Raw genomic sequence first — 27,487 nt, forward strand, 5'->3', positions numbered from 1 at the left:
ACTGAGCTCCAGGCTTTAGGGCTTCTGGTATATAAAAGTGTTTGCCACTGCTCAAAGTTCACAAACCCGAGTCACCCAAGAAGCAACCAAACAATACTGCAAATTGTTTGTATACAAAAGCATGACACATCCTCTTTAACTTGAAGCAAACTTGTTAATCCAGATGTCAAATATATAAAAAAGGATGGAGAGGAACTTGTTCGCTAAGGAGGGGTCGGATTGCAGTGAATTGCATGGCTGTTCAATTGGAAATGTGTATGAATACTGTATGCAGTGCTGTAGTTGGCTACTTCTCCAGCTCTAATGCCCACAAGTGGAGCACTGCAGTGTTTAGTCAGACAAATGACAGACAAAGACTGTAAAAAATGAGTTTGACTAGAGCAAACAGAGTTTATTGATGACTCTGAGAGTCTCAGGGCAATAACCAACACAAATATTCTCAACAGTAGTCAATAATTATGGGTTTTTAATGATGATTCTTTAACATTCACATTTATACCCATGTAAGAGGGTATGTTTGCACTGAAAAGAATGACAATGACTTTGTTTGAATATGGTTATTATAGCAGAGTGCCTGGTTAAAGTGAATTACATGACATGCCAGAACTATATATATTAAACTATAACTATTTATATGTAGAACCAATTAATAAAATGAAGCAACAAATTATATTTTGTGGCCACAATAAAAAAATTTTTATCTGCATATGATGTGAGGGGCTCTGTGAATTACATAAATACTGCAAAATTTAAAGAGACAGTTCACCTAAAAAGTGTGTTATAATTTACTCACCCTCATGTCATTTCAAGCCTGAATGACCACCTTCTGTTGATCAAAAAATATATTTTGAACAATGTTTCAACTAGTCTTGTCCAAAATAACACTGGACCCCACTGACTTTCATTGTATGGACAAAAGTAGACGTTTAAAAAAAATAATCTTACAGTTACTTGTCAGACTGCTTGATGCAATTTGTATTTTTATATAAAATCTAAAAAATACAAATGATTTGAAATAAAACAAAATATACAAATTATATTTAAAAATATTATGCATATATCTAGTGCTGCATAATATATTGTAATTTAATCATGACCACAATTGCTACTTCTCTCAATTTAAGTATAATCATCTACACTAACTACCCAGTTATTTATCCTGAAATTGTTACATTTTAATTTGCCATGTGTGTCAACATCTATTTTTAATAAGCTTCCACAAATGTTCATAGTTGCGGTTGCCAGATGTCAAGAGGTTAAATTGCCCAATCAGTACTTTTCCCTTAAATCAATAAATTTTCTGCCCATATGTTTATTTAATCTTCCTAACCTGGCAACCAATGTTAAGAGCTCATGTTCTGTACATTACAGAAAAAACTCTGATGAGCTGAAAACACCGGCAAGCATGTAATTTGGAGTTTAGTGACCTCTATTGAGATATTCTGCTCAAATAAAAGTGTAATACAGCAAGTCTCTTGATTCGTGCTTTTGTAAAAGTACAATAATTCTGATAATTATGAAATGTAATAAATTAAAATGACAGCTATTGTGATCATTAACCATTTTTGAGCAAAATAATTGATTACCCATCCAGTTTAAACATTATCATGCAGCCCTACATATATGCATGTTTCAAAAGAAAAAGCTGTATAAACTAAAGGCTAAGTGCATCTGCTCAAATCTTGTCAAGAACATCTGAAAACACCACCACCAACCACAAAAACAACAACAACACAGCATTCCTCTTTAACAGGCGTGAGATAAAATGCCTCCCATGCTAAATCACATCAAGAGCACTGTGACTACTGTGATTTACAACTTCCCCCCAACATTAAAGAGCTGATCATCAGAAACACATATATGAGATTTATGCATCTGACTGAGAAGAGACGAACAGATCCGAACAATCAGCCAGAGCACCAGTACATCCTCAGGAGCCCAGCAAACACTCTAAGAAGAAAAAGGACAGGGAGAGAGGAGAACACGTGGCCGAAATGAGATGAACTCCACGTCTCCAGTGTGCATTGCTCCAAGTTCAGACAAATGCTATCTTTTCAGGCACTGCCACAGTGAAATGAGGCTCCCTTTGTTCCAGAGTAAAATGTCCCCCACCATTTTGATTCAACACGGAGTATAGCGATATCTATCAGCTCTCCCGGCCCCCTAAGACATTGTAAGTAACAGCAAAAAAGTTCAGCCAGATAATTACCTCCCTCTGCCTCCGGTTTTTACTGAGAAAAAGCTTTTCGTCGAGTTTCTCTTTTCTTTATTGCCAGTCATAAAGTACGGGGCAGCCTCATAAAATGTCTCTATATCACTGTGGCATTTTTCAAAAACCTGTTTTTCATGGAACATCAGTCCTTGAAATACCGGGGTACTGTACCGAAGGTCAATGGGCTGATCAGTGGCTGATAAATTTGCCCTAGAGATTAACCAAGATGGCTCCCCTCCAGGTATGTGTCGTCCATGAATGGCTCATGGAATTGAGAAAAAAAAAACACATTTTAACTGACCAAAACACAGCCTATAGTGGGGTCCAAATGGATGAGGAGTGTTTGTGGTCACTGGTGTATAGAATTGTCAGAATGTGTTGATGCGCACTGCAATTGCAACGGATTATGAGAGGATTTATCTGTTTGGTACAAGGAAGTTTACCTCAGGGAAAGATTAGAAAAACATCACGGCGCACTAACAGTGAGTTTTATTTGTCATACCCAGAGCCTGATGGGCTATTGGAACCTACAAGAATTTAAAAACGCTTTTTCTATTTTAATAAGATGCTTTCATAAAACGTATAGAGTCAAATAAATATCTGTTTAATGAAAGCGGCGGCTTATGAAAGCATCAAATCCAACCCTTAAAATCCACACAAAAAAGCTTAGGGGTAAAATTTGTTTATTTGACTTAAACCCTTAAATGTTCATTAAAAAAAATCTCTTGGCAAATACAGTTGTTTATCATTAACTCAAAGAGATCCAACAAAGAAGAGTCATATGTCAGCAACCCTGCAGGATATTTCAGCAAAAAAAAAGCTCCACCGCTGTTTTATGCATAAGAAATCTCATTTCACCAAAGCTTTAGCTGCAGGAGTTGCCAACACCCCACACACTCAAATAAAAGTCAGCCAGGAACCTGGGGGATGTGTTTGAAAACAACTTCATTGTCCACATCTCTACAATACCCGGTCATGCAGAGTTGTGTTCAACAACATCAGAAAACCAGACTCTACATCTTTGAATGGGCTGCCCAGTTTTTGTCATCTTTAGACTGGGCTTCTGCAATGCTCATTTCGCCAGCCATAAAACTAGCACCTACAAGCCTTGCTTCACTCGGGACCTGTATCTGTCTTTGACTAGAGATTTCAAACAATTCTTGTACTTAAATGAAAAAAAAAATACCCACGCTTTTGAAGGCTCTGTGAATTTAATGTACGCAACCTTAAAAGACACTGAATCGAATCAGACCATGTGCATATTAAATAGAAAACCTTAAGAATTATTCTATTAGTGTAATAAAATGTGTAGTTATATAACTTACTTACATAATATAATTTTAATGCCTTAACTAATAATAGTGGATTAATTGCTTGTGAAATAGGTGTTTAAAAATGTTCAAATATTTATTGCCTAAGTAAATACTTCTTCATGTGTTTTTTTATTTTATTATTGAAGTAAACAGTAATTTTTAATCCTTAAATGCTTTAGAAATTGTAAAATATTTGAATGGCTGAGAACAGCTATTCCACAAGCAATTAACATACACTGTATAGTCTCTCCTCTTACTTGCACTTCTTCTATTCTAGCTTTTGTACTACACTGGTTTTATCTTGAAATACATTACTGCAGTATTACTAATGTTGTTGGCTTTCGTATGATAAACAGTTTTTGCTTGTCCTTATTTGTAAGTCGCTTTGGACTGTTCGATGATTAAATGTAAAAGTTCATGCGCTTGTTCAATCAAAATTTCCAATCTCTAAACCTAATTTCTTAGTTCCGAGATAATAGCGATTCTTCAGAGTCAGCTTTTCAGCTCTAATCGACGGTGATGGAATACTTTTCTTAATCAGTTATATAAGGAGTTGTCTTCTAGCAGGAGAGCAGGAAAGGATAGCATGCGACAGGAAAACCGAGGGAGGGCTGAGTGGGTACGCAAGTGGTACTACAATGGCACTACAAAGAGCGGCAAATGACTTCAAAATGGTTTTAAAATGACAGCCTGTTATCAGGTAATAGCTCAACCCACAATAGGCTGCCTTTATTCCATTTCTGTCAAGAGCAGAGAGAAGGAAGGCTACATACGAACTAAAACCCTCCACCTCCTACACAGAACTCAAGAGGAGAGCCGTGAACATAAATATAGGAGGAGAGGAGCACAGTTAAGACAACCAGTCAAGAGTCAAACACACAACTGTCAATTATGGTCAAATGGGCTTAATGTTACAAAGTGTTCTACCTTGCATGTGTTTTTCCTGGAAAATATTATCCTACCAGTGTGACTCAAACTACACAGCAGCCGGCCTTGGGTTTGTTATTAGATCATAGTATGAGGTTAACTGGGTCAATGACATTGTGCTTTAACTATGAATTTATTTAAAAACACAATTGATGCAAAAATGCAATTCATATATACAATGTTTAAATACACCTCTTCTATAATGAGTATGCTTTCAATTTCTGAAAATAAATTTAATTTAGGAGGCATTGAGGTAAATAATTCATGATATTTGTTCATACATGAACATCATGATAATTGTTATATAGTTCATCATGATTTTTATATATATATATATATATATATATATGGTAAATAATTCATGATATTTTTATATATATATATATATATATATATAATTTAGAGACATCAGTAGTATTGGTATCAGTGATACTGGCCTTCAGTCATAAAGATGTCATTAAACAAATATAAAAAAATATACTATCTTTATGTTGTTTTTACATTCACTTCAATATTGAATGTGAAATTATTGCAATATAAAACTATATATAAAAACTTTAAATGTTAGGTAGGATTAATTGTGATTAATCTTGGAAAAAAAATGTGATTAATTTGTTAATTTTATTAAATCGATTGACAGCATATTTCGATAAATACACAGGCCATAAAAACATGAAAGCAACATACAGAGAGTATGTTTTAAATAAGATTTTTCAAAGATTTTTCTTTATTGTGAACACTCTTTTTATCGACTCACCTAGATCAATGAATCCTGGATTCTCAAATGAATCAGCCAGCAGTATTTTAAATGTGCTTGACAGATTTTACAGCTCATGCTTGCAGACCAGGAAGGAAGTTACTGCCATAATATAAGATGGTTGGAGTAGGGGGTCAAAGAATATCGGAATATGTTCTAGAGAATGAAGTAGTGACAACAATGTGACTGCTGAAAATTATCTGGGACAACTCCTAATCTTTTTACAGAGAGGAAGGTAACGGCTGTTTGACCTTCACGTGAAATGGAGAGAGATTAACTGTGGAGGTCTTGGAAAGGGGGAAGGAGGAATTCAGTCTTGTCGAGGTTGAGGTGATGAGTAGCTATCAAGTTGAAATGTCAAGTGACAAGTTGAGACCATTGCAGTGAGAACAAAGCAGGAGACAGAAAGTGGATACGAGATATAGACCGGAGGGTTGATGGCATGACAGTAATGAGATTGACATGGAAAGTTGCAGAAAACATTTTAATCAGCCTCCAAAAGATTTTAAGACCAAAAAAAAAAGAAAATGAAAATCAGAGCAAAAACATCAGACGTGTGTCAAAAATCAAATCTAATTAGACATTCTGTATATTAATCAAATAATAATATTAATATTTTTAATTAATAATAGGGCTATCACTAACAATTTGGTAATCGAGTAATAGGTCGATTATTCTGAGGATTAATCGAGCAATCGAATTAGTACAATTAATTTTTTGTAGTAATAAAAATAGACCTAAGCATGTTTCGTTCCCAGATAAACGTTATAATAAACCTGCAGAGATAGAGTTTGAGATGCTCCACACATGTAAATGACAACAGTTCATTTAAATAATTATATTACATATATTATTATATTACATTATTCATATATTAAGTCCTCATCGCACCTTGGAAACCAGTCTAATAATGCATTTCATGAATTATTTTCGTGGAATGCACGACACCGGCAAAATGCAATCGAGGATTTTTTTAAATCGAGCATTAGAAGTGAATCGAGGAATCGTGACAGCCGTAATTTAATAATATCAATAACATTTAGGGATGTCAACGATTGATCGATGATCGATTAATTGTCAATAAGAGATACAATCGATTACAGCTATCGATGGTCGATTAAGCAGTTTTATTTTGGGGTGCTTTGTACATCACTTGTGTCATAATACTCACATAAAAATGTTTCATGTGAGCAGCAGTGTTTTGTTGCAGCACCGCCGGTGGAAGTGGTTCCCTGAACGCGCGGCATAGAAACACGCAGAGTTACATTTGAGATCATTTTATTTTAGATGACAATAATGTCAATTGCAAACATTGCGATTGTGTTTTAAAATACAACAACGAGCACCATGAAACCCTTTAAAGAGGGGCGTTCAGCGGTCTCTGTGACGGGATATGAAACAGTCAACAAAGTAAAATGATCCTAAACGTAACTGTGGCGCGCTCTTTTCATTTTATCAAATGGTCATAATCACATCCATTCATTTTACAGTCCTGCTACTAGCCTTTTATTTAGACTAAAACCCTTTAAGTGAGGAAGCCTGCGTTTTGAGTGGCTTTTGCACATCCTGTCATAATTTAAAATTTAAATCCCTAATAACATTATAAACAAAATATTAAATATAAAGAAAACTCTCCCTTATTTATCTATTTATTTTTTCAGTGAATTATTTAATTAATAGTTGAAAAAGCAATGTTGAAGTGAAAAATATTTGAAAGGCTGCAAAAATCTGGGTTGGACTATAAGATAGCAGTTTAAACTCAGCAAAGGAGGATCCACTGAACACTAAGTTGGCTACAGCATAAGTTTATATAAGTGCAGGTTGCTTTGGATAAAACCGTATGTTGAATGACAGCAGTGGTACGTCACTAAACAGCAAAAACAATAAAGTATCAGGCCATTTTGATTTGTTGTCTCCCTCTTTTTAGTGGCTATCAACGGACAGTCTGCGTTTCTCCCCTGGCTCCAAATCATGGGACTTGGGCTCAACTCATCCTTTAGAGGTCTGAAGAATTGGATCAATACCTAAGCCTCTTATCATCTCAAACCAAACACAACACGCAATTAATCTCTCTACTCAGATGTAATGAGCGGTTCTAAATAACACCTTGCAAAAAGCTCTTTGTGTTTATGCTAACATTGATTTGACAAAAAGAGGTTTGGCTGCAACAAATCCATTTGAAAGTGTCAAGTACTTTATAAACTAGATAATCGTTTTTATAGCTTCCTGAACTCCAGAGACATCATTTGATTAGGTTTTTAAAAGGGTAGGTTAACAAACTTTGACATTTAGCTCATTTTGCTTTGTCAATACACTATCTACATGCCAAAACTTTCTGGTACTTTCATGGTGGTTACATCCCAAACCCAGCAAGACTCCACCAAAGCCAGTAACACTACCTTGCTTCTAGTTTCGCTTTCTCCTTTGTTCTCTGCTTGGTGGCCACTCGTGCCATTCCAGAATAGGCTCCATCAACACATCTCAGCCAGCTGCTGGGTCCTCTCTTTCCATCTTCCAACAACCGGCTCTGCTCTTTCCAGCCACCCAACAGCTCCAGGAGGGATGTAATGGGTTTGAAGGACAGTGCTGAAGTGGGGGTTTGTTGTCACAAACGCAGTGTGAACAGCATGTAAATCTGCATGTGAATCCTCCTCTACTAGTATGAGCTGCAGGGCCTGTACAACAGAGGATTCGGAGGCGATGCCTCTGCATCAGCCTCCCCGGGAAAAGGATGACAGCTCTGACTGATCCCAGGACAAATGCTAAGGACATGTTGGGGATGCTCTCCCTCAATATAACACAACCACAGACACGTGTATGCAGTCAGACTACAGTGTTGGGAAGTTACTAACAATGCAACTAACATTTTTCAATATTTTTCCTCGTCTCCTCAAAACATTGCAGCTTTTTCAGTTACAAGCTAATTTTTCAAAGAACAAAATGGTGCATTGTTGTATTATATCATATTTTGTTGCAAATGCAGCTTTGAGCTAAGGAGTGAGCCAAGGTAATCTGCAGTGTTAGGAAGCCTAATTCTTTAACTGATTACCAAAGTGATTCATATTTTTTTAAAGCTAAATTTGTAGTTAAATGCTGCTTTTCATTACTCCTTTTTAAACTAAATTATCTAGGAATTAATGTTTTTAGGCTTGCAAGATTTTTTTAAGTTTAGATCATGTAATTGATTGTTTAATTTAAAGGGATAGTTCACCCAAAAATGAAAATTACCCTATGACTTTCTTCTTTCAGACGAATACAGTCTGAGTTATATTAAAAGATGTTCTGGCTATTCCAAACTTTATGATGACAGTGAATGGGGTTTAAGATAAAGTTGGATGGATGAAGTCCAATAAAGTGCATAAATCCATCATAAAAAGCACTCCACACGAGGGGTTAATAAAGGCCTTCTGAAGTGAATTGATGCATGTTTGTTAGAAAAATATCCATATTTAAAACTTTATATACAATCTCATATAAACAAAGTCACTCTCTTCTGAAGTGAATTGATGCATGTTTGTTAGAAAAATATCCATATTTAAAACTTTATATACAATGGAATCTTTCTTAGAAGAATGCTTCAATTTGTTTCAGAAGACCTTTATTAACCCCCCAGAGCCATGTAGAGTACTTTTAATGCTTTCTATATTTCTATAATGGATGGATGCACTTTTTTGAGCTTCAAAATCTCAATATAGAGCTTGGAAAAGCCAGGATTAAACAAAGTCACTCTAACTCTGACTGTATTCATCTAAAAGAAGAAAGTCATATACACCTAGGATGGCTTGAGTGTGAGTAAATCATGGGCTAATTTTCATATTTGGGTGACCTATACCTTTAAATTAAGTGTAGCTTTACAGTTTAAAAGTAACTTCTTCAACACTACAATAAAATCTACTGGGGTGAGTAAGATTTTTTTTAAAGAAATTAATATTTTATTAAATAAGGATGCATTAAATTGTTCAGACAGTATAAGATTTGAACCCCCCCCCCCCCCACACACACACACACACACAAAAAAATCTAATAAATTCTGATATTTTAAATTTGCATTTATCAAAGAATCCTTAAAAAAATGTATCACTGTTTCCACAATTTTTTTAAATTTAATTTAAATAAAATTTTAGTTTTAATTTTTAAACGGCTCAAGTGTTTTCCACTTATAAGTATAATAGAATGATTTCTAAAGGATCATGTGACTCTGCAGACTGAAGCAATGGCTGCTGAAAATTAATCTTTGCCATCACAGACATAGATTACATTTTGAAATGCATTAAGACAGAAAACAGCAATCCTAGTTTCCACAGATGGAGTGACATAAACATACAAACATGACCTCCCACTCTGTATCTGTGTGGGTAGCTGCATGTCACATGCTTCCTTCTTAAATAAGTACAGAAAGGCAGTGAAGACCATAGCACCACTGCAGTGATCCACAGCTCCATCAAACTGTGTGCTGCTGCAGCAGAGCTCCGCTGCCACACATCAACCACAAACAGCTCATATACACTGCACTACCTTTAGTGCCTCCTTATGAAAACACTTACCTATAGTCTCACTACACTATGTGCTACATATATACAGACAGAAAAAAAACAGATGTAAGCTCAGCAATAAAATTAAATGGAGCTCAAATTGAGGTTTCAGCCTCTCGGATTTTAGAAAAATAGTTTCAAAACAATACTAAAATGTCTCAGAGTGTGATTAGTTTTTTTATGTCAGTTTGTGACAAATTTATGCTTTGAACAGAATAGTTCAACCCTCACAAACATGCATGAACCTATCCAGCTAAATCAACAGCCACCATCACAGTTCCCCAGTCACCTCCAGTCATTATTTATGGGATGCCAGTGGAGTGAGCCAGAAGCCAAAGTCAACCATTTGCAAGTACCGTCTGCTTGGCTAATTGCATACATCGTCTTTCATTTAGGGGTGATTGAAGTACTGGAATGGATCCAGCCGGCCCGATGGAGCTTCATCACTGAAGTTACTCTACCAGCATGGAGAGGCTCACAAGCCTCCAGAGCCAGCATCTTTTGATTCGTAAGATGTTCTGAAGTTCTCTTTCCTCGTGTGCTCGTTGGCTGATCTGAGACCATTAAAAATGAAAGGAGCCTTTTGCTGTCCCGGGGGGGTTTGAGATTTTGGCCGGCATTGAGGAGTAGTTGAGCTAAATGATTCCTGTGTCAGAGAAAACCTCAAAAGTATCATTCACTCCTAACTCAGACGCTGACTAACACACAGGTTCAGGCAAGAGGACATTGTGGAGTGGTCTGATGAAGGCTCTTCAGTGAAAAGACAGGACCCTTAAAGACTGCGTGGGAGGTTTTGCACAGGTCACCGCTATCACTAACTCATCAGGTCTCCCTAAGTGTGTGTGTATTTGCATAAATGCGCAAACATAAATGCCTAAAACCTGTGTTCAAATGTTTTCACATGTTTATAAATTTAAAAAGGTTGAATGGTGATGTTTGTGAATCAGCCTTAAGAGGGATTAACCTTGCATCCTAAAAGTATTTCCACTGCCTCTCAGACACACAAACACAAAACTAAAAAACGACACGCAGTACACACTTGTTGAATTGTTTTGTATGTCAGTGTCAGAGCTATGTGGCAGATGTCGACTGGTCATATGGTCACTTATCTGCATAAACAAACAAATTATGACATAATTAACTAATGCATCAAATAGATTAAGTAAAAACAACATGAGCAACTGTAGCATACGAATGATCCCACCAGTTCCATTCTAACAGTACAGATCTAACAGTGATTAAAAAGTAATTATAAGGATAGCATGTATAAGCAACCATAGAGAGCACAATCATTATAGAAACATGATTATTATAATTGACCTTCATTATCAAGAAAATAATCCTGGGTACTTGGGAGTAAACCTAGGCGGAGGGAAATATAATTCCAAAGGTAATAAAATTAAATTATTCTTACACTGTATTGTTCCTCATGCCTGATTTTGTCCTACTGGTAAGCCTGGTTAGTTAAGAAAATAGTACACAAACTTACTTTCAAATGCATTTGCCAATACTTATTAATAATAATGATAATAAGTAATTGCACAACAAAAGTAAAAAAAAAAAAAGGTTTTACCCTAAATGTTTTTTTGAGGGAATAATTTTTGACCAAAACAAGTGATAATTAGCACTTTTCCAGTAACACATTTGGACTGTGCCAGTGAGCTAAAGGTAAATATTTGAGCAGTGTGGACACCCTTCACTGTGACAAAAAAAATAAATAAATTATATGTTATACTAGCAATATGTGAGATACAATATGTTCTGCTGAAATAGTGAGAGGTGGCTTGTTGCCAAGAACTTTAATACGACTATTTAAATATATCACCTCACTGTTCAAAACTGTTTAAAAAATACATTTTATCAATTCAACAAAGTTTTCCCGAAGATTTTGAGTTCTACAATGTGGGATGAGAAAATAAATATTTGGGTTATTCTATCTTTTCAAATCTTTCTGACTTCTGTAACATCTGCAGTGGCTCATTCCATGAACTTAGAAATATTCTAAGTTTGAAAAACAAACTCATGTTCACTTGTGCAGGTTGGATTTGCCCGTATCTCGAGCAAAATGCAGTGCGATGTGTTCTGGCTGAAAGGAATTTGGCTGTACAGCCTTTCCTGAAAGGTACACGATGCAGTAAAGGAAAACATCCCTGTGGTTTCCATCACTTTGGCTGACAGGAGAAGATAATATATTTTAGATAGAGCTTATACACTGGACCGTGCTGCTGTCCATCAGTCGATCACTGCCTCGAGTCGATATCCCAGAGATCCTGAGACATGTTTATTAAAGAGGTGGTGGGGGAGTAGAATTTGCTGTATGCAGGGGGCTGAAATTGGCACGCTTGGAGACCTGGATGGATTCTACACAGTTAATTAAGATAAAACGATTCAATTCAGCAAAGATTGAGTTGCGAATGAGCCCAAGCTGCTCATGGTGGTTGCTCTGATTAGGAGCCAGAAAATGCATTTGCTGAGATTTTGATGCGAGACAATATTCCCGTTTTCAATTACACACACGAACAACCCCCTAACTACCAAAACTGACTCATTTGCATGATTGAAATATAATTACAGCAAGATGAAAAAATGTCTGTGTTTTGTTTGGTGCTACAATTGTGTTTAATTGTTTCTGCTGTTTGTTTTTGCTTTGTCTGCTTGCTTGTTTTTTCATCCAAATATCAGCGAACGCACTCGTACCGATCGATCTCGAGCTAAAAAAAATCTGTTTTACGATGTTCTCATTGTAGTGACACAAAAAATGACTTTGAACTATCAACCCTTAACTATCATATACTATTCCGCAGATAAGGCTGTTCACGGTATACAGAAAACCTTTTATCATTCCTGCAGAGGAAAATTGTAAACCTGATGCAGAATCCTGTGGGAAAAATCGATGGCATGAATAACACACACAAGCTGCGCAACAATAAGGAAACTAGATGTTCTCTGTCACCATGTCAGAAACCTCTAATGGCGTCTCACAGCTGTTCTTTCTCTTGTGTTGACAGCCGCTGCTCGGCACCATTAACAACTCACTGACGGGCCTCGCTACTCGCCAACCCGGTGATGATTTCACAAACGCGTGAAAACTGTAATCAATGATCATAATGCTCAATCATTTACTAAAGCCTTATTAACACCAGTCCCACACTATGTGACTCTATTATATTGAATTGCATTTAGATTTATGCTCCATGCGTCTGTAATTCACTGCCCATTTCTTGACAGCACTCACTCATAATGCTTTCGCTCCCACTTTGATTCACAGTTTGCTGAGCTGCGTCCTTCCTGTCTTTCTCTCAACATAGGGGCCACTGCATCGGGCCCTTGTCCCTCAGGGACTACCTTTCAGCTTCTCTTCCCTCCTCATCCTCCTATCTCGGGCTGTCTGATCCATTTCAGTGACTTCGGTGGCCTTTTCACTGCTTACAGAGTCAGTGTAGATGTCTTCACAAAACAAAACAGACACACGTTCAATGCCTGCGCTGATTCTAAATGTCAATTGCATGTCAGCTATCACCATTTATCATCTAGAGGACGTTGCATGGTTTACTCAATGTTTAGCTCCTATCCATAGTTGTCAATTCTTCTGTAGTGTATCAGACAATCAACAACTGAAGATAATTGATTGTCAATCTAAAGAAATGTTCTGCAAAAAACAACGGCAGTATTATAAATGCATGTCAGGCATGCTCAGTTTAATATAGTATAAGGAAACTGCAAGAAGTATGGGTATAAAAATAGAAAGCATTTTAAATCTACCTGAACATGAATGCTGGGAAGGTATGCAAAGCCCATTCTATGGTAGGCTATTCATAAATAGGCATAGCAATAAACTTAACCAAAATTAGGTACCGCTTACCATATGTAAAGTCTGCACAAAAACAAGTACAAATACGTTCAAAAAACAATAAATAAATAAAAGCACACCTTCTAAAAAACTATGTACATTGTATAGGGCCTTCGTTATACATATCAGAGGTCATCAAAAACCAAAATACAAATACGTTCAAAAAACAAAAATGCATGATTAAAAAAAGAAATAAAAGAGAACTCTTTATGTTACACATATCAGAGGCATCTCTAAATCCCCTGTCAAAAAGTAGCTATTGTACCTATTGGTACAATGATTGTATGAACCACGGTGCTACGATGTATATTAACATATTCATTTACATGGTACTCCAAACAACATAACAATAAAATATGGTAATGCATTAGTACATTTAGTGTAATGCTAATGTTTATATCACAAGATTTCTTTACCTGCTGCGATTAAGTTAGGTGCACGTGCAGGTGTTGAAAATATATAAATATTACGATCTTCATCGCTGGCGATAGCTTTTGCAGGTTATTCCAAATAATTTTAGGTAAATATCCACATAATCCAGCGCTCTTTTTTTCTCTGTTGAAAAGTATCGCGTTACTGTTTTACAGAGAAAGAATCCACACTGAACCAAAGTGCGCGAGCAACTTTTCCAAACGATTCAAACTCACGCCATTATGCTATCACGCTTGACCGAATCATGGAAAAGAACTGATTCAAAAGAGTGATTCATTCTCCGAATCAGATAAACAGATGCAAGGAAACTTTTCAGTACAAAAAAAATTAACATGGTGCTGCAAGAGACTTAATGAAATAATTAATTGGCTTGAGAATGGCGGCACCTAATAGCTGCTACTCTGAACGATTTTGAACTTCTGACCCACCTGTTGCAGGACAGCATTACCATCTGTTCTAAGATATTATTCTGAACAAAATGTGAACAGAAATAGCTCACTCTCACAAAGTAAATGACAAGGGTAGGCTACTCATAAGAACGCTGTAGTCTAGACTGTATACCAAGGTTTCCATACCCTACCATAAAAAATGGCATTGGTGGATTTAAAATGTTTTTCACAAAAGTCCCTTTTATGTTCAAAGGTTTATTGTATTATTGGTGAATAAAAGAATTTAATTCTTCCTATCACAAGGTTTGAAGGGCAGTTTATGACAGATCTGAGGAACAAACTGAAATTTAAAATGTGGTATTCCTCTAGGGGGCACATGACAGCTCAGAAAGCCAAATACATTGATCCACAAATCAAATCTCATAATAGAGATTAATCATTGCTAGATTTTAAGCTCTAGTTGCTAAGATTTTTACCCTAGGAATGGAATTCAGTTCCATAAATTTGTAATGATTCTTAAATATCCTTATCCCTTAACCGCAAACAGTCTGGAAGGATAGTTATTTACACCTGAACAATGACACAAATTTAATAGCCATTGAATTGAAAACACCCAATTATGTGTTGAAGAATATGTTTTATTTAGAATTATTATACCTTTATAATCCTTGAGGACCAATTATGTTTGTGTGCAGTTTTTTCTCCTTGTATGCCCTGAACTTTGTTATGCTGATTTTATGCTGGGCTTTTTAACTTAACAGCTCCCTCTATATCATTAAATTGTTTCATTATGTAGATTTTTGTTATTATAGTGTGTAATTAAACTTGTTTTGATATAAATAGTAGTTTAACACCTTGAGCCCAGAGGTGCGAAATAATGTTCACTTTTTAGTAGTAGAACTGTTAGATGCCGCTGACAGCTGGTCATGTGATCGTATAATGGCGCACCCATGACCAGAAGATACCGCTTTTTTCTAACCCACTCATATGCCTGGAATTTAGATTTCCCGTTAGTGTTCATCATTTTAAATATATTTGTCAGAAATATTATTTATTTTGTTGTCTGTAAAACATTTTTAATAAGTGAAAAAATTGCTAAACAGAACCTGAGGTTAGCTTTATATCACTCCAGAAAATTATAGCTGGTAGTCAAATATCTAATCTATTTTTCCAACTTGAAATTACAGAAACAAATGCCAGTAGAGAATACCAAGAAGTAAAGGATAACTGCAACTTGATTAACTTGAATACCAAAACCATAATTTATAAGCTTATTAGATGTTGCCATCACATTCATCTCTGTACATTAAGAGGCTCATAACATGGATGGTCAATCTGCACTAGATGAAAATTTCACTTGGCAAACTTAAATTGAAGCATATTAATCAGATGAGACTGTAAAGGTTGTTGAGAAATCAATGATAATAGAACGAGAAGAAAGACGTGCTGAATGTCTCAATTCAATACAAAAAAGAAGATTATACAAGTGTGTTATTTGTATACTTCTTTTAAACTAAAAATAGGAAAGTATGCTTTTAGTTTACTTTTTATGTACTTCTCAAAAATGGGCTTTATGTACTCTCAGAAATATACTTAAAATGACATTTAAGTATACTTGACTTACACTTACAAAAGGTCTAAATATATTTGAGCTATACTTCTGCTCCTAGAATCAGTGTTTTCATTGTTATATGGTAGAGGGCGCTAGTACACATCTTCTGTACAGAATTTCCAAAAAAATCACAAGTAAAGAAGAAGAAGAAACAACAGATACTAACACACGTAACATGATCATCTAACATGAAACAGCATCAAAACTGTAACGTTATGGAATAAAATGTCGACCGCTGAAGAGGTAATAATTACAGTCAAGCTTTGGGGTGTTAATCGACTCCATCTACGTTTTGATTATCATTCTGAATCCAATTCATAATCTTTTTTCAGCTTTTTGTTCAAAATGTTATTTCTTTATTTTTTATGAAACTTACCTACATTAAAGTGTTTAAAAAAAAGAATACATGAAGCTAGAATAAAATATTTTTGTTTACAATCAGATACCCTGTTCTCTCTTTGGATGTTTTGTATGTTTAAATATATACAAATTAAAACCTAAATAGGGACATAGTATTATACTTAAAGTATGATGTAAAGTTCACTTAAAGAAAACTTATGAGTATACTTGCAGTATAAAACTACTAAACTAGTTTACTGAGAGTATACCTCAAAGTGAACAAAGTATTTAATTAGAGGTACAGAGGTAAACTAGTTGTGTACTCAAAGTTTGCTACTGTAATACTTAAAGTATACTTAAAAGTATACTTTTATATACTAGAAAGTGGGCCAATTTAGTCCAAAGAAGTATTGAAACATTACACTTACAAGTATACTACTAGAACACTGATATTTGTATACTTGCTACATAAAGCATACTTAAAAATATACTTGAACTTTACTTGAGTATACTGGAATGGCATTTACTCTACTTTACTACTTTCTCACTTGCAAAGGTAGTAAGATCATTGGAAGCTTAGATACAGTTCAGCCTTTTTTCTGTAGTATGCTGAATGCTCTTCTTGTCAATGCTGAAACGTGTTTTCCTGTTGTTTTGAACAAGCACAGCTGTTTTGAGACCCTTAAACAGAATATATCTCATCATTCTTTCAATTGCGATTTTCAATAAGGTAGAAGTCACAGTAGATGAGTGAAAGGAATTGCACAGGAGTCTGAGTATTCAAGGAATGTTGTAGTTTCTCTTTTTCTTTCAGGGCTAAATCATTTGACTTCAATGCAGGAAGAAACAAGCTAACGGTATAGCAATTAAGCCAAAAATCCACTTCATACCACACAATCAAGGACAAGAGGCAATCACACAAGGAAGGCTGTCCTCCACATTAGTTAGAATGCAGAGAGACACGGCACCTTCTCTCCTTCAGCAACAACAAAACGTCCCGCCTTCCTCCTGAGAAGCCAAAGCACTGTGTTTATGGAGATTACATACAGTGGTAGAGAGAGCCCAATTACCCACAGCAAATGTACTGTGTGGAGCCAAAACCCACGGCAGCCCACAGCGAAACAAAGTGATTTTACAGCTCAATTTTAATCTACAGGCTTTGGCCTGGTCTCTGGTTCCCCATGTGGGCCTTTTAAAATCTGATTTATCTTTACGCTTTAAAGCAGACCAGTGGCGGCACCAGCCCCAATGCTCCAGTGATAGTGTAGGGTTTAATGAGGTGGTCTGAATACAGAGATGTTGCACAATGGAAATACCGCGGTGGAAATTTTCACAAGGTGGATGAAAAGTTTGATGGATCAAACCTTAAAAGGCTCACGTGAGCCAGACTTGAAACCTTCCCTTCATAGTGATGCGAGAACTGGGGAAACAATGAATAAATCAGTGTTTGTGAGTAGCTAACTAAAGGGAGCAAGGCTACTAAACTTGCTTACTCACTTAGTGTGACAGTAACTTTTACTCTGAAACTGCTACTAAATGTTACAAACCAAATAATTAAGAAGAAAGAGCAAGTAGTTGAATTAAACCTAGAAAAACTGATATAGTATTTTCTCATAAAAAGTTAATTTGGACAATTTTAAATCTGATTTTCTCATATTGATTTTTTTTCCTTTTTTTTTTTTTTTTGCACCCACAGATTTCAGATTTTCAAATATTGTCCTATCCTAACAAAACACACATCAATGGAAAGCTTATTTATTCAGATTTCAGATGCTGTATAAATCTTCATTTTTAAAAATTGACCCTTATGACTGGTTTTGTGGTCCAAGGTCAAATATATGTTTTCAAGTGTAATGATTCCATCCAAATCCGAGTTTAATTTAAAACAGAAAAAAATATGTTTTAAGACAAAAAATACTGCTCTGATTAAAATGACAGATTACAGTATATCATCTCATAGCTGTACATTTTAAATAACTTTAGCAACTGGTTTGGATTCCTTTACTTTACTTTGTGTAGTATGACTATAGTTTAACTATGAGAAGCTTGACAAGCTTAAGTTTCAAAGTAGATTTCCCAACACTGAAACAGATTCCTGGTCATATTGGAGTCTGAGGGCTATTTCGGAGTAAGGATTGACTTTAAAAAAGGAACCATGGTACACTAACCAGGAGGAACCAGAGGGGAGCAGCTGGGAAAGGTAATTGCCTAGTTGGTGCCATGTGAGATGAGTATGGAGGGCGTTGCTTTATCTGTGGGCTGTAATATAAGAGGAGAAGGTGGAGGAAGCACAGAAGTAGAGAAGCAATTCACTTCCATTTAAATTTAGGCTGCCTGAACCCAAGTGAACCCTGCTTACTGCTGTTAATTAAATCTGAGAGAGAGGTAAAGGGCAAAAAGGAAGGTCAGAGCAGGACGGTAGATGAGAGGAGGGGAAACTAGTATGATCTTATCGAGTAGCAAAGACTGTTCTTTGGCAACGAATAATGTAAATGAAGCAGAGGTCAGCAAGTTTTCCCAATGAGTGCAGCCCTCCTGCTGGCATGAGTGTTAACTTTACTATGGAAGCAGCGGGAGAGAGATGAAAATGGTGTAAAGATAATTGCTGGACTGTACTTATCCATGTCAAATCATAAATTCAGAGCTTGAGCTGCAGTTTCAAAACAAATTAAACTTTAAAAATGCAGAGTTTGTTAAACACACACACACACTTTGAATAAAATTCACTATAATGTTGAGTGAAATGTATTTATTCCATATAGTGATCCTAATTAAAGTACATTTGAATAATATAACAAGCAAAATAAAATGTAAGACTGCCTAAAGTGGAATTGCCTAAAGCCTATATATTTTCATGCAGAGCTTTGGTTTTATTCTCTGATTAACTCTGAGCCTGCAGGATTCAATGTGATATATAATTATTTGGTATTATATTTCGCAGGTGTTGAAAAGAGTACTGAGATGATACATGATCTCAAATTAAAGGTGGGCTGTATAAAAAAAACCTGAATCAAATAGCTCTGTACATCGAGCGTTTTATGAAATTTGAATGGATATAGAAATTGCATGAGAATTCAGCTGAAAGTGTCCAATATGCTTTGAAAAACTCCCGTTGCTATTACCATATGAAATGGACTGCAAAATTATCACCGTCGACAGCAACTGATGTCTCTAAAACATTTTGTTCCTGAATTCAGTTTGCAGAAGATTATCCATTTTGGGGGTGAATGACTTCTAAAATATATCTGTGAGATTGTAGAGAAGAAAAACTCAATTCTACAGCTGAAATTGGAGAAGCTTTAGGCACAATTCATTTCCCCAAGGCAGCGTTGCTGAAAATTGGCAAATGGCTTGACAGAACTTAGATGGTTTGAATTTTTAAGATTTTTTAAACATGTTAGTTTTACTATTATCTTTGCACTAGTCAGATTCAATATTTTTGACATCTGAGGCCAGACATATAATTGCTGCAGTAGTTTAAAAGCAGTATCTTCTTTTGAAATGTATCGTCTGATTGGAGAGATTTTTTGATAAGCCTCTTACTGAGGATGAAAACTGCCTTTAAAAATATCTTTGCTTAATTCCCAAAAGAAAACTATATGCGTTTGCATCTTCACTAGTAAAACATTTCAAGCTATAATCCATTACAGGTGGATATGTATGTTGTCGTTTCACTCTGCTCTTCTCTGAGTTCTTTATCTGTCTGTCTATCTATCTATCCATCTCCATGCATGACAAAAACCTTCAAACTTTAAGGCTTTGTCAAGCTAACATTAAAAATCCCCCCAAAATTTTTCAGAAAATCACTACATTTTAAATCTACTTCTGTATATTCTGCATAGTGAAAATAATCAGTATTTGTTAATATAAAGGTAAATGATACGCAATATCCAGTTGAATGGTTTGTTACATGCTGTGACTCAAAGATATTTAAGTGACTCATCGATATATTCTATTTATTAAATTAAGAAATTGTTTTTGTGCATTGATGAACAATCATTAAAAGTTCAGCATTGCCTGCATGACTCAAAAAGCGCTCACTTGATTGATTTACTCTCATGCTAAATTCTTTTCGATCATTATTATTTTTAAAGATGCATAATTTGGGTGCACAATTCACTCCCTTCCTAATGCTTTTGCTTGGGGCTGTCTGTCTGAGAAATTATGCACCCTTTGATTGAAGCTGCTGAGATGTTTGTCATCGCATCACAGCATGACAATCGCCAGGACCCTCACAGTGAAAGCAACAAGATACTTGGAAAAAGAAGCGAGAATCATGCGAAAAGAGAAAAAGAATGGAGCTGTCAGGGGGAGAAAGAGGTGTGATCTGATCCCTCACTCCTTCTGGCTGAGTTTGGAAAGAGGGCGAGATAGCGGGCGAGTTGTTTGACTAATGCTCTGTTAGCTAATGTGTCCAGACCACCCACTGAGCAGCACCTGTCTGTCTGGCTCTGATGTTGTCTTGTAGTAGTGATGTGTGCTCAGTTGCATGAGCCCAGCACCCTCAGCCCCTATTCTGGGGAGGTGCGTACGATACTCCCACTGCTAACAGCAAGCTGGTGGGAGTCTGCTCAGGCTTTCATGATAATGTATGCATTTTTCTGCTGCTTTACACAGCCAGATGCAAGCCATTGTTTTTTTTCATTCGTGTGAGAGTTTGGGGGGGAAAGCAGATATTTTTTGCAAGGTTGTTCTTCACAAATTGGAAATTAGGTTCACAGATAAGCTCTGATGTAATATGATGCAAACTGTAAATTGTGTTCACAAATGGCTGTTGTTGTATCTCCAGAGATTAGAATAGTAATGTCTTGTTTAATGACAGTGCCACAAGAAAACCAACTGGCAACATGAAAGTGAAATGGTTCACAATCAAACATTAAGGTGCACAGTTCTCTTCTGCAACCCCTGCTGAAACCTTGCTGCCTACTACCTAGGTGGCTTCCTTCTAATGCAGCATTCTAACTAAAATAGAACCTGATAAAATTCCAACAAATAACTCTCCTACTTTTGAAATTTCATCAAAATTTCAAAGACAAAAAAAGGTCTACTGTCAATACAGCGATGCATGCAGCATGCACTGCTCACACAGAAGTCACTGTCTAAGCATGCAGCTTTCTGTTGACCAATTTGAACACAAGCAAAATCTGTGTGGGAAAATTGTTCACCCTTAGATGAAACTCCCTACGCAGATTCCTATTGACATAATTGGATTTCACACAGGAAATTTCACCAAGCAACAGTAAATGTGACAGCACCTTTATATACCTTTATACATAATCAACATTTCTTTCATTTTGTTTCAGTTGGAATTTTGTACTGTTTTTGGGTAGATTTTTTCACATAGCTTACAGTGCATTGTGGGATTCCCTTCTTCGTGAAAAATACATATATGTACACATATGCTATACATAGTTCCTCATATGATGCATCATATATATTCTTTACTGAGATGGCGATTCTATGGCGCCCCGGGCATGACATACGGTAAAAAAAAAAAAAAAATGTATATGGCCACAATTCATTCCCACAACTTACTAATTCTTCACTTAATTTTAAGTACATCGTGAGCATAATTTATTAATTTGAAACCTCATTTTAAGTAAATTGTGAGCACAATTGGGTTTATGAAATTGCGAGCAGGAGTTCACAGGAGTAAAACTTACTCACGATTTCACTAAAATGAGGTAACAAATGATTTCATCGTGCTGACATATTAGTAAGTCATGGAAACAAATTGTTAACTTGTGGCCACGATAAAAATATTTTTTCCCGCATTCCATGTCTGGGGCTCTGTACACTTCCATAATGCATTACGACAAGTTTAGAAAAAAAACATCATCCAAGATGGCGGACAAAGCGAGAGAAATATCTATTGTAAATATACTTCGTAATAGTATAGTACGAGTAATATGGTGTTCCAGATGCATGGTACCTTAAACTGCTCACCAGTTACCATCTTACTTTGCTTGCAACACACAAACAGAAGAACGAAATGAGAAGTTGTCAAGACTGTCAAGATTTTTCTCCAACAATATATCAACACAGACGTTCATGGCAATGATTATAATACTTTAGTTCAGCTCAATTTTTTAGGTCTAAATCGCCATCCTTGAGATGAGGTTGTCAGATTGACGCTTATTTATTTGGACCGTGTTCAACAAAACACCGTCCCTGCGTTTATTTTTATTGATGTCAAGCAGGAAACGGCATACGGTTGCTGGCAACCACCCTGAATTATGAGGGAGGTGATTACAGCCCCTCTCTCGCTCTCTTCATAGCCAAAGATCAGTGAGACAGAGAAAGACAGCTCTTGTAATCACTCTTAATAGTCTTGTTGTTTGTGTGAGTGTGCGTGGTAATGATGCTGGCACTTCAGCATGGGCTCACAGGGGACCCACTATTGTTTCATCGTCTCACTGCCTTTCAAATGGCACCACAACAGGTGCCTCTGTGAGGTTCCTAGTCAGTTAATGCATTAAATTAAGGCTATGGTCTTTTTTAGCTTTCTGTATCATTGCTTAATCACACCTACGGATCTAATGATGTGAATTGATCTAAAGTGGACCAATCACTATAATGTACTACAGCTTTCTCGGGATTCCATGTTTACGGCCTTGTCTCCGTGTTATGATCCTCATAAAGTTTCTCATGATGGCTCAAAGTGCTGTTTGCTAAATTAATGATGTGAACCCTCTTGTTCTTTAGGCATCAATGTCTTGTTGTTTTATATACTTCTTCATTTCATTGTGTGACCTGAACAAGACTGAGTGTCTAACCTAAAGCGCATCTGAGTGATGTTAGCATAGTGCTGCGTTGATGTTAAGCCAGTTCAGCATGCCAAACAAATCAAACCTAAAACGCAGAGGGTATATGACACGCGAAATTCATACTCAATAGAATTAGAGTGATTCATTCTCCTAGAAAAATGATTCACCTTTTTATTTTTGGAGCGACGCAATGATGATGTCCAAGGAAAGTCATGTTTCCTATCACTGAATGCAATAAACTATTTTTATATGTGATTATATGTGACATTTTTCTGCCCTTTTGACCACAATCATCTCTTCTAGAAGAGTAATGGAGTTCTAAAAGGTTCAGGAGGCACGAGTTCATCTAATTCTGTCAATCATGATGTAAGTGTATATGAACAGCTGCTTACCTCAATAGCATGGTGATTCGTCTGGCATCTCAACTACACTGATTTCCATTTATTTCTAACTATCTTCCTTTAATAAGTAGTCCAGAAGAACATGTCAAGTCTGTCTCCCTACATTATATTCAAAGATTATATGAACAGGTTAACGTGAAACAGTTTGAGGAGGAATCACTGGTTGACAGAACTTCTTTAAAGAGATAGTTAACACAATTCAAATTGCTATCATTTATACACACTCATGTCATTTCAAACCTGTATGAGATTCTTTCCTGTGTAAAAAATATTTTGAAGAAAATTAACTTTCACTGTATGACAAAAATCGGAATATCTTCTGTGTTTTAAGAAAAAAAAAGTCATACATGTTTCGGAACAACATGAGGTGCTTAACTGCTTAAATTGAAAGAATACTTAATGACACATTGTATTGTGAAATAAATGGATAGGTGCCAGATTACAAAGCATTTGTCTAGTGTTTTAGTGCAGCATATTCTTAATTTCTAAGCAGTATCATTAGTTTCCATCACTCTTCTAGTTTAAAATCCATATGTTATTTGTATATTCAGCACATTTAACCATGGCCATTCAGAACCCACCTTCAATTGCTTTACAACCGGTCATCAATTACATGTCAAAAGCACCTCTGGCGATCTGTAATCATATTGATTCAAACACCATGAAGTAGCACCTTAATAACCACGGTGTGATGAAGAACCAAGCTGGTGCATTTATTACCATATACATACGAATTTAGCATGGAAAGTGAAAGATCTAGCATGCAGGTCTTCACCTGTAACTGATGCGATCTGACAGACTCACCTCTGCAAAGCATGAACAATATGAGCCCAGCTGGGCTGAGACGCAGCATCTTCAGTTCCTCTGAAGTTGGTCGGGGATGGAGAAGGGAACGGGAAGGTGTTTTCCCACCGACAAGTCTTCCTTAAGGTCTACAGGACGATAGACGCAGCCTTCATCTCTTCATAAGCAAGAAACAGGGTAACGTTAGCGGTTAGATGTTTTCCCCTCCAAGCATCTCAAAATGAGTCTCTCCCTCGACGCAGTTACTAAACGTTGTCATCTTGACAGTCACGGTCTGTTTCATGGGTTTTATATGTCTTCTGAAGTGTCTGACAAGCACCTCAAACATTAAAAATATAGAAGTGCCATCCCATAAAAAGTCACAGATTTGTAGTTCCGCGCCACAAGTGTTTGTTGTTAAAAGCAGTCTGGTGGTCGTGGATGTGTGATCCGTCTAAATAAGCCTCAGTTCGCACAGCGGTGTGGAGAATCTCGGAGGAAAGTTGAACATCGCTTGTGAGGCTCGGCGACGCTTCAATATGATGTCAAATCCACTGTAATTCCAGAAGGCGCGAGGGGTTACAAATAAAGTGACTTTTAATAGACAATGACTGTGATTAAGAAACAATTAAGAGCGCTTATGTAAATAAGTCCTCACTTAGAAGAAAAAAAAAAGACGATTAAAACGGCATTATATACCCCGGGCTTCCACAGTTATTAATACACTTTAAGAAATGAAACTGTAACGTTAGTCCAGCCGTCGGTGTGTATCACCCGTCACAGTTTTGACGCCGAAAAACAAGCCATAAACTTCAACAATGTGAGAAAAGAAGCAACAAAAATCATTTGTACTATGAAAATGCTCCTTTCTCTAATCTATGAAGTCCACAGTGAATATCCCTCGTGCTTTCGTCTGCTCTTTGGGTTCCGCAGCGACAAGCACAGTGAGTCATGATACTCTCTCTCTCTCTCTCGCTCTCTCTCTCTTTCTGCCAAATGCTGCTAAACTGGGAGGGCGGTGTAAGAATTTCAATTTCAACTTCAAAGTACTTTATTTGCATGATTGTTTTACATGCAATATTGCTAAAGCATCACTAGGCCTTTACACAAGTGGCAGAAAAATCTAAAAAGCAAAAATTATAGCAACGATATAGCTAGTCTACAATAAAATGAGATGCAATAACCTACTCCATTTGAATGTATATGAATATTTTGTAAAACATGTTCACCTTTTGTAAATGTGTTTATTGGCCATCGGCTGTATAGATTCATCGATCAATAGCTATGTCTAAAACCTGCGGAACGAAGGTGCACTGATGATGCTGAAGATGGAAGGTATTATAAGTTTATGTTATAAATGGTTCTATCCCATTGTAGTGAGTTATTATGGTTATGTTATAATAAGAGTGATGATGCAGGTTTTAATGTAGTTATTGAGTGATTGGCCCTTGTACTGCATTTACCTCAACAAGCGCGACAGTGCCCTCTAGTGGTATAAATCATGTCCTTGAGATTTTCCCATGCCATTGATGGCATACTGGTAATCAAGAGTGCTGCAAACGGCACAAGATTAAGCCTAGTGTAGAATACGTGGTAATAGGGTTGTAAATGGCGTATTTGCAAGGTCGGTGAACACCGGGAAATCATCCATTACATAGTCTATAGATACTCAACATACAGATTCACACCCACATTACCTCAATCATTACTATACTTCCCACATGAAAAAAATACTATAGTAATTTATAGTAAATACTATAGTGTTTTGAACCATACTATAGTAAAGTGTATTATACTGTATATATTATAGTATTTACAACACTTTGTTAATGAATGCTACAGCATATTGTAGTATTAACGATAGTGAACTGATAAACTGTAATTAATCAAAACTGTAGTAGCCTATACTTTAGTTTTTTACTACAGTAAACTGTGTAGCTATTGTAGTAAAATATATCCTGTAGTTGTAGAAAAGGTAGTACAGTATTGGGTAAAGTCATCTGTTTATATTAGGCTACCATAGTTGTATAGAATATATAGAAACTATAGAATTACCACAACAAATTAAATCAAGTGCTTTACTATAGTACGGTTCAAAACCACTGTAGAATTTACTATAAATTACTATAGTATTTTTTCATGTGGGTTGTTTTGTAGGTGTCAATAGTGGCACCACTGAAAACGCTGCATAAATCCGCTGTGGTTTTGCATATAGGCTGTAACAAAATTGATAGTATTGTCTTCGTCACTTAACTCGTTTGTCGTCGCTGTTTGAGATTTTGAATAATGTTTCCCCCAGGGAAAGACTGAGAGGATGGAAACAAAACAGCTCGCAGATTTCTGTGTCTGTACAAAGCTCATGATTATTTAATGAGGTAAACAATGGGCATATTGTGATTGGTTGGTTGTCCTTTGCTAAAGAACTCACTTTGCCTACTACAAAATGCGTTAAAGGGATACTCCATCCCTAAATAAAAATTTTGTCATTAATTACCTTCTCCCATGTCATTCCAAACCTGTAAAAGCTTCGTTCGTCTTCGGAACAAAGGGTTAGTTCACCAAAAAAATTATGTCATTAATGACTCACCGTCATGTCGTTCCAAACCCGTAAGACCTCCATTCATCTTCAGAACACAGTTGAAGATATTTTACATTTAGTCTGAGAGCTTTGTGTCCCTCCATTGAAAACGTATGTACGGTATACTGTCCATGTCCAGAAAGGTAATAAAAACATCATCAAAGTAGTCCATAGCCGCGTTTCCACTGTCGGGCCAAAAGCGGGCGTGCTAGTGCGTGCCAGGGCTAGTCACGTTTCCACTGTCACTTCCAGGGCTTGATTGTGCCACGTCGGGGCTTTCTTCGGGGCCAACGGCCAGGGTTTTTTGGCCCGACGAAAAAGTATTCTCCTCGCTTGATAATGTTACGGTTGAATCACTGATGGCAGATGGACTATTCTGACGATGCTTTTCATACTTTCCTGGACCTTGACACTGTTATTTACTTGGCAGTCTATGGGACAGTCTCAAGCCTCCCTGATTTAATCCAAAATATCTTAAATTGTGTTCCGAAGACGAACGAAGCTTTTACAGATTTGGAACGACATGGGGGTAAGTGATTAATAACAAAATTTTCATTTTGCGGTGGAGTAACCCTTTAAGATGGAACTGAAAAGA

General features: G+C 36.4%; 1 protein-coding gene across 1 annotated transcript in view; it reads right to left on the minus strand.

Annotated features, from left to right (window-relative positions):
- Positions 1 to 25,278, minus strand: part of LOC109072285 (transmembrane protein 132C-like) — a 136,077-nt gene extending 110,799 nt beyond the window's left edge. Inside the window, exon 1 of the mRNA XM_042747705.1 lies at positions 24,336 to 25,278. Within this exon, the coding sequence (XP_042603639.1) occupies positions 24,336 to 24,384 (49 nt within the window). The 5' untranslated portion in view covers positions 24,385 to 25,278. The remainder of the gene's footprint in view (positions 1 to 24,335) is intronic.
- Between the last annotated feature and the right edge of the window lie 2,209 nt (positions 25,279 to 27,487).

The sequence above is a fragment of the Cyprinus carpio genome, chromosome B21 (genome assembly GCF_018340385.1).
Source record: "Cyprinus carpio isolate SPL01 chromosome B21, ASM1834038v1, whole genome shotgun sequence".
NCBI lineage: Eukaryota > Metazoa > Chordata > Actinopteri > Cypriniformes > Cyprinidae > Cyprinus > Cyprinus carpio.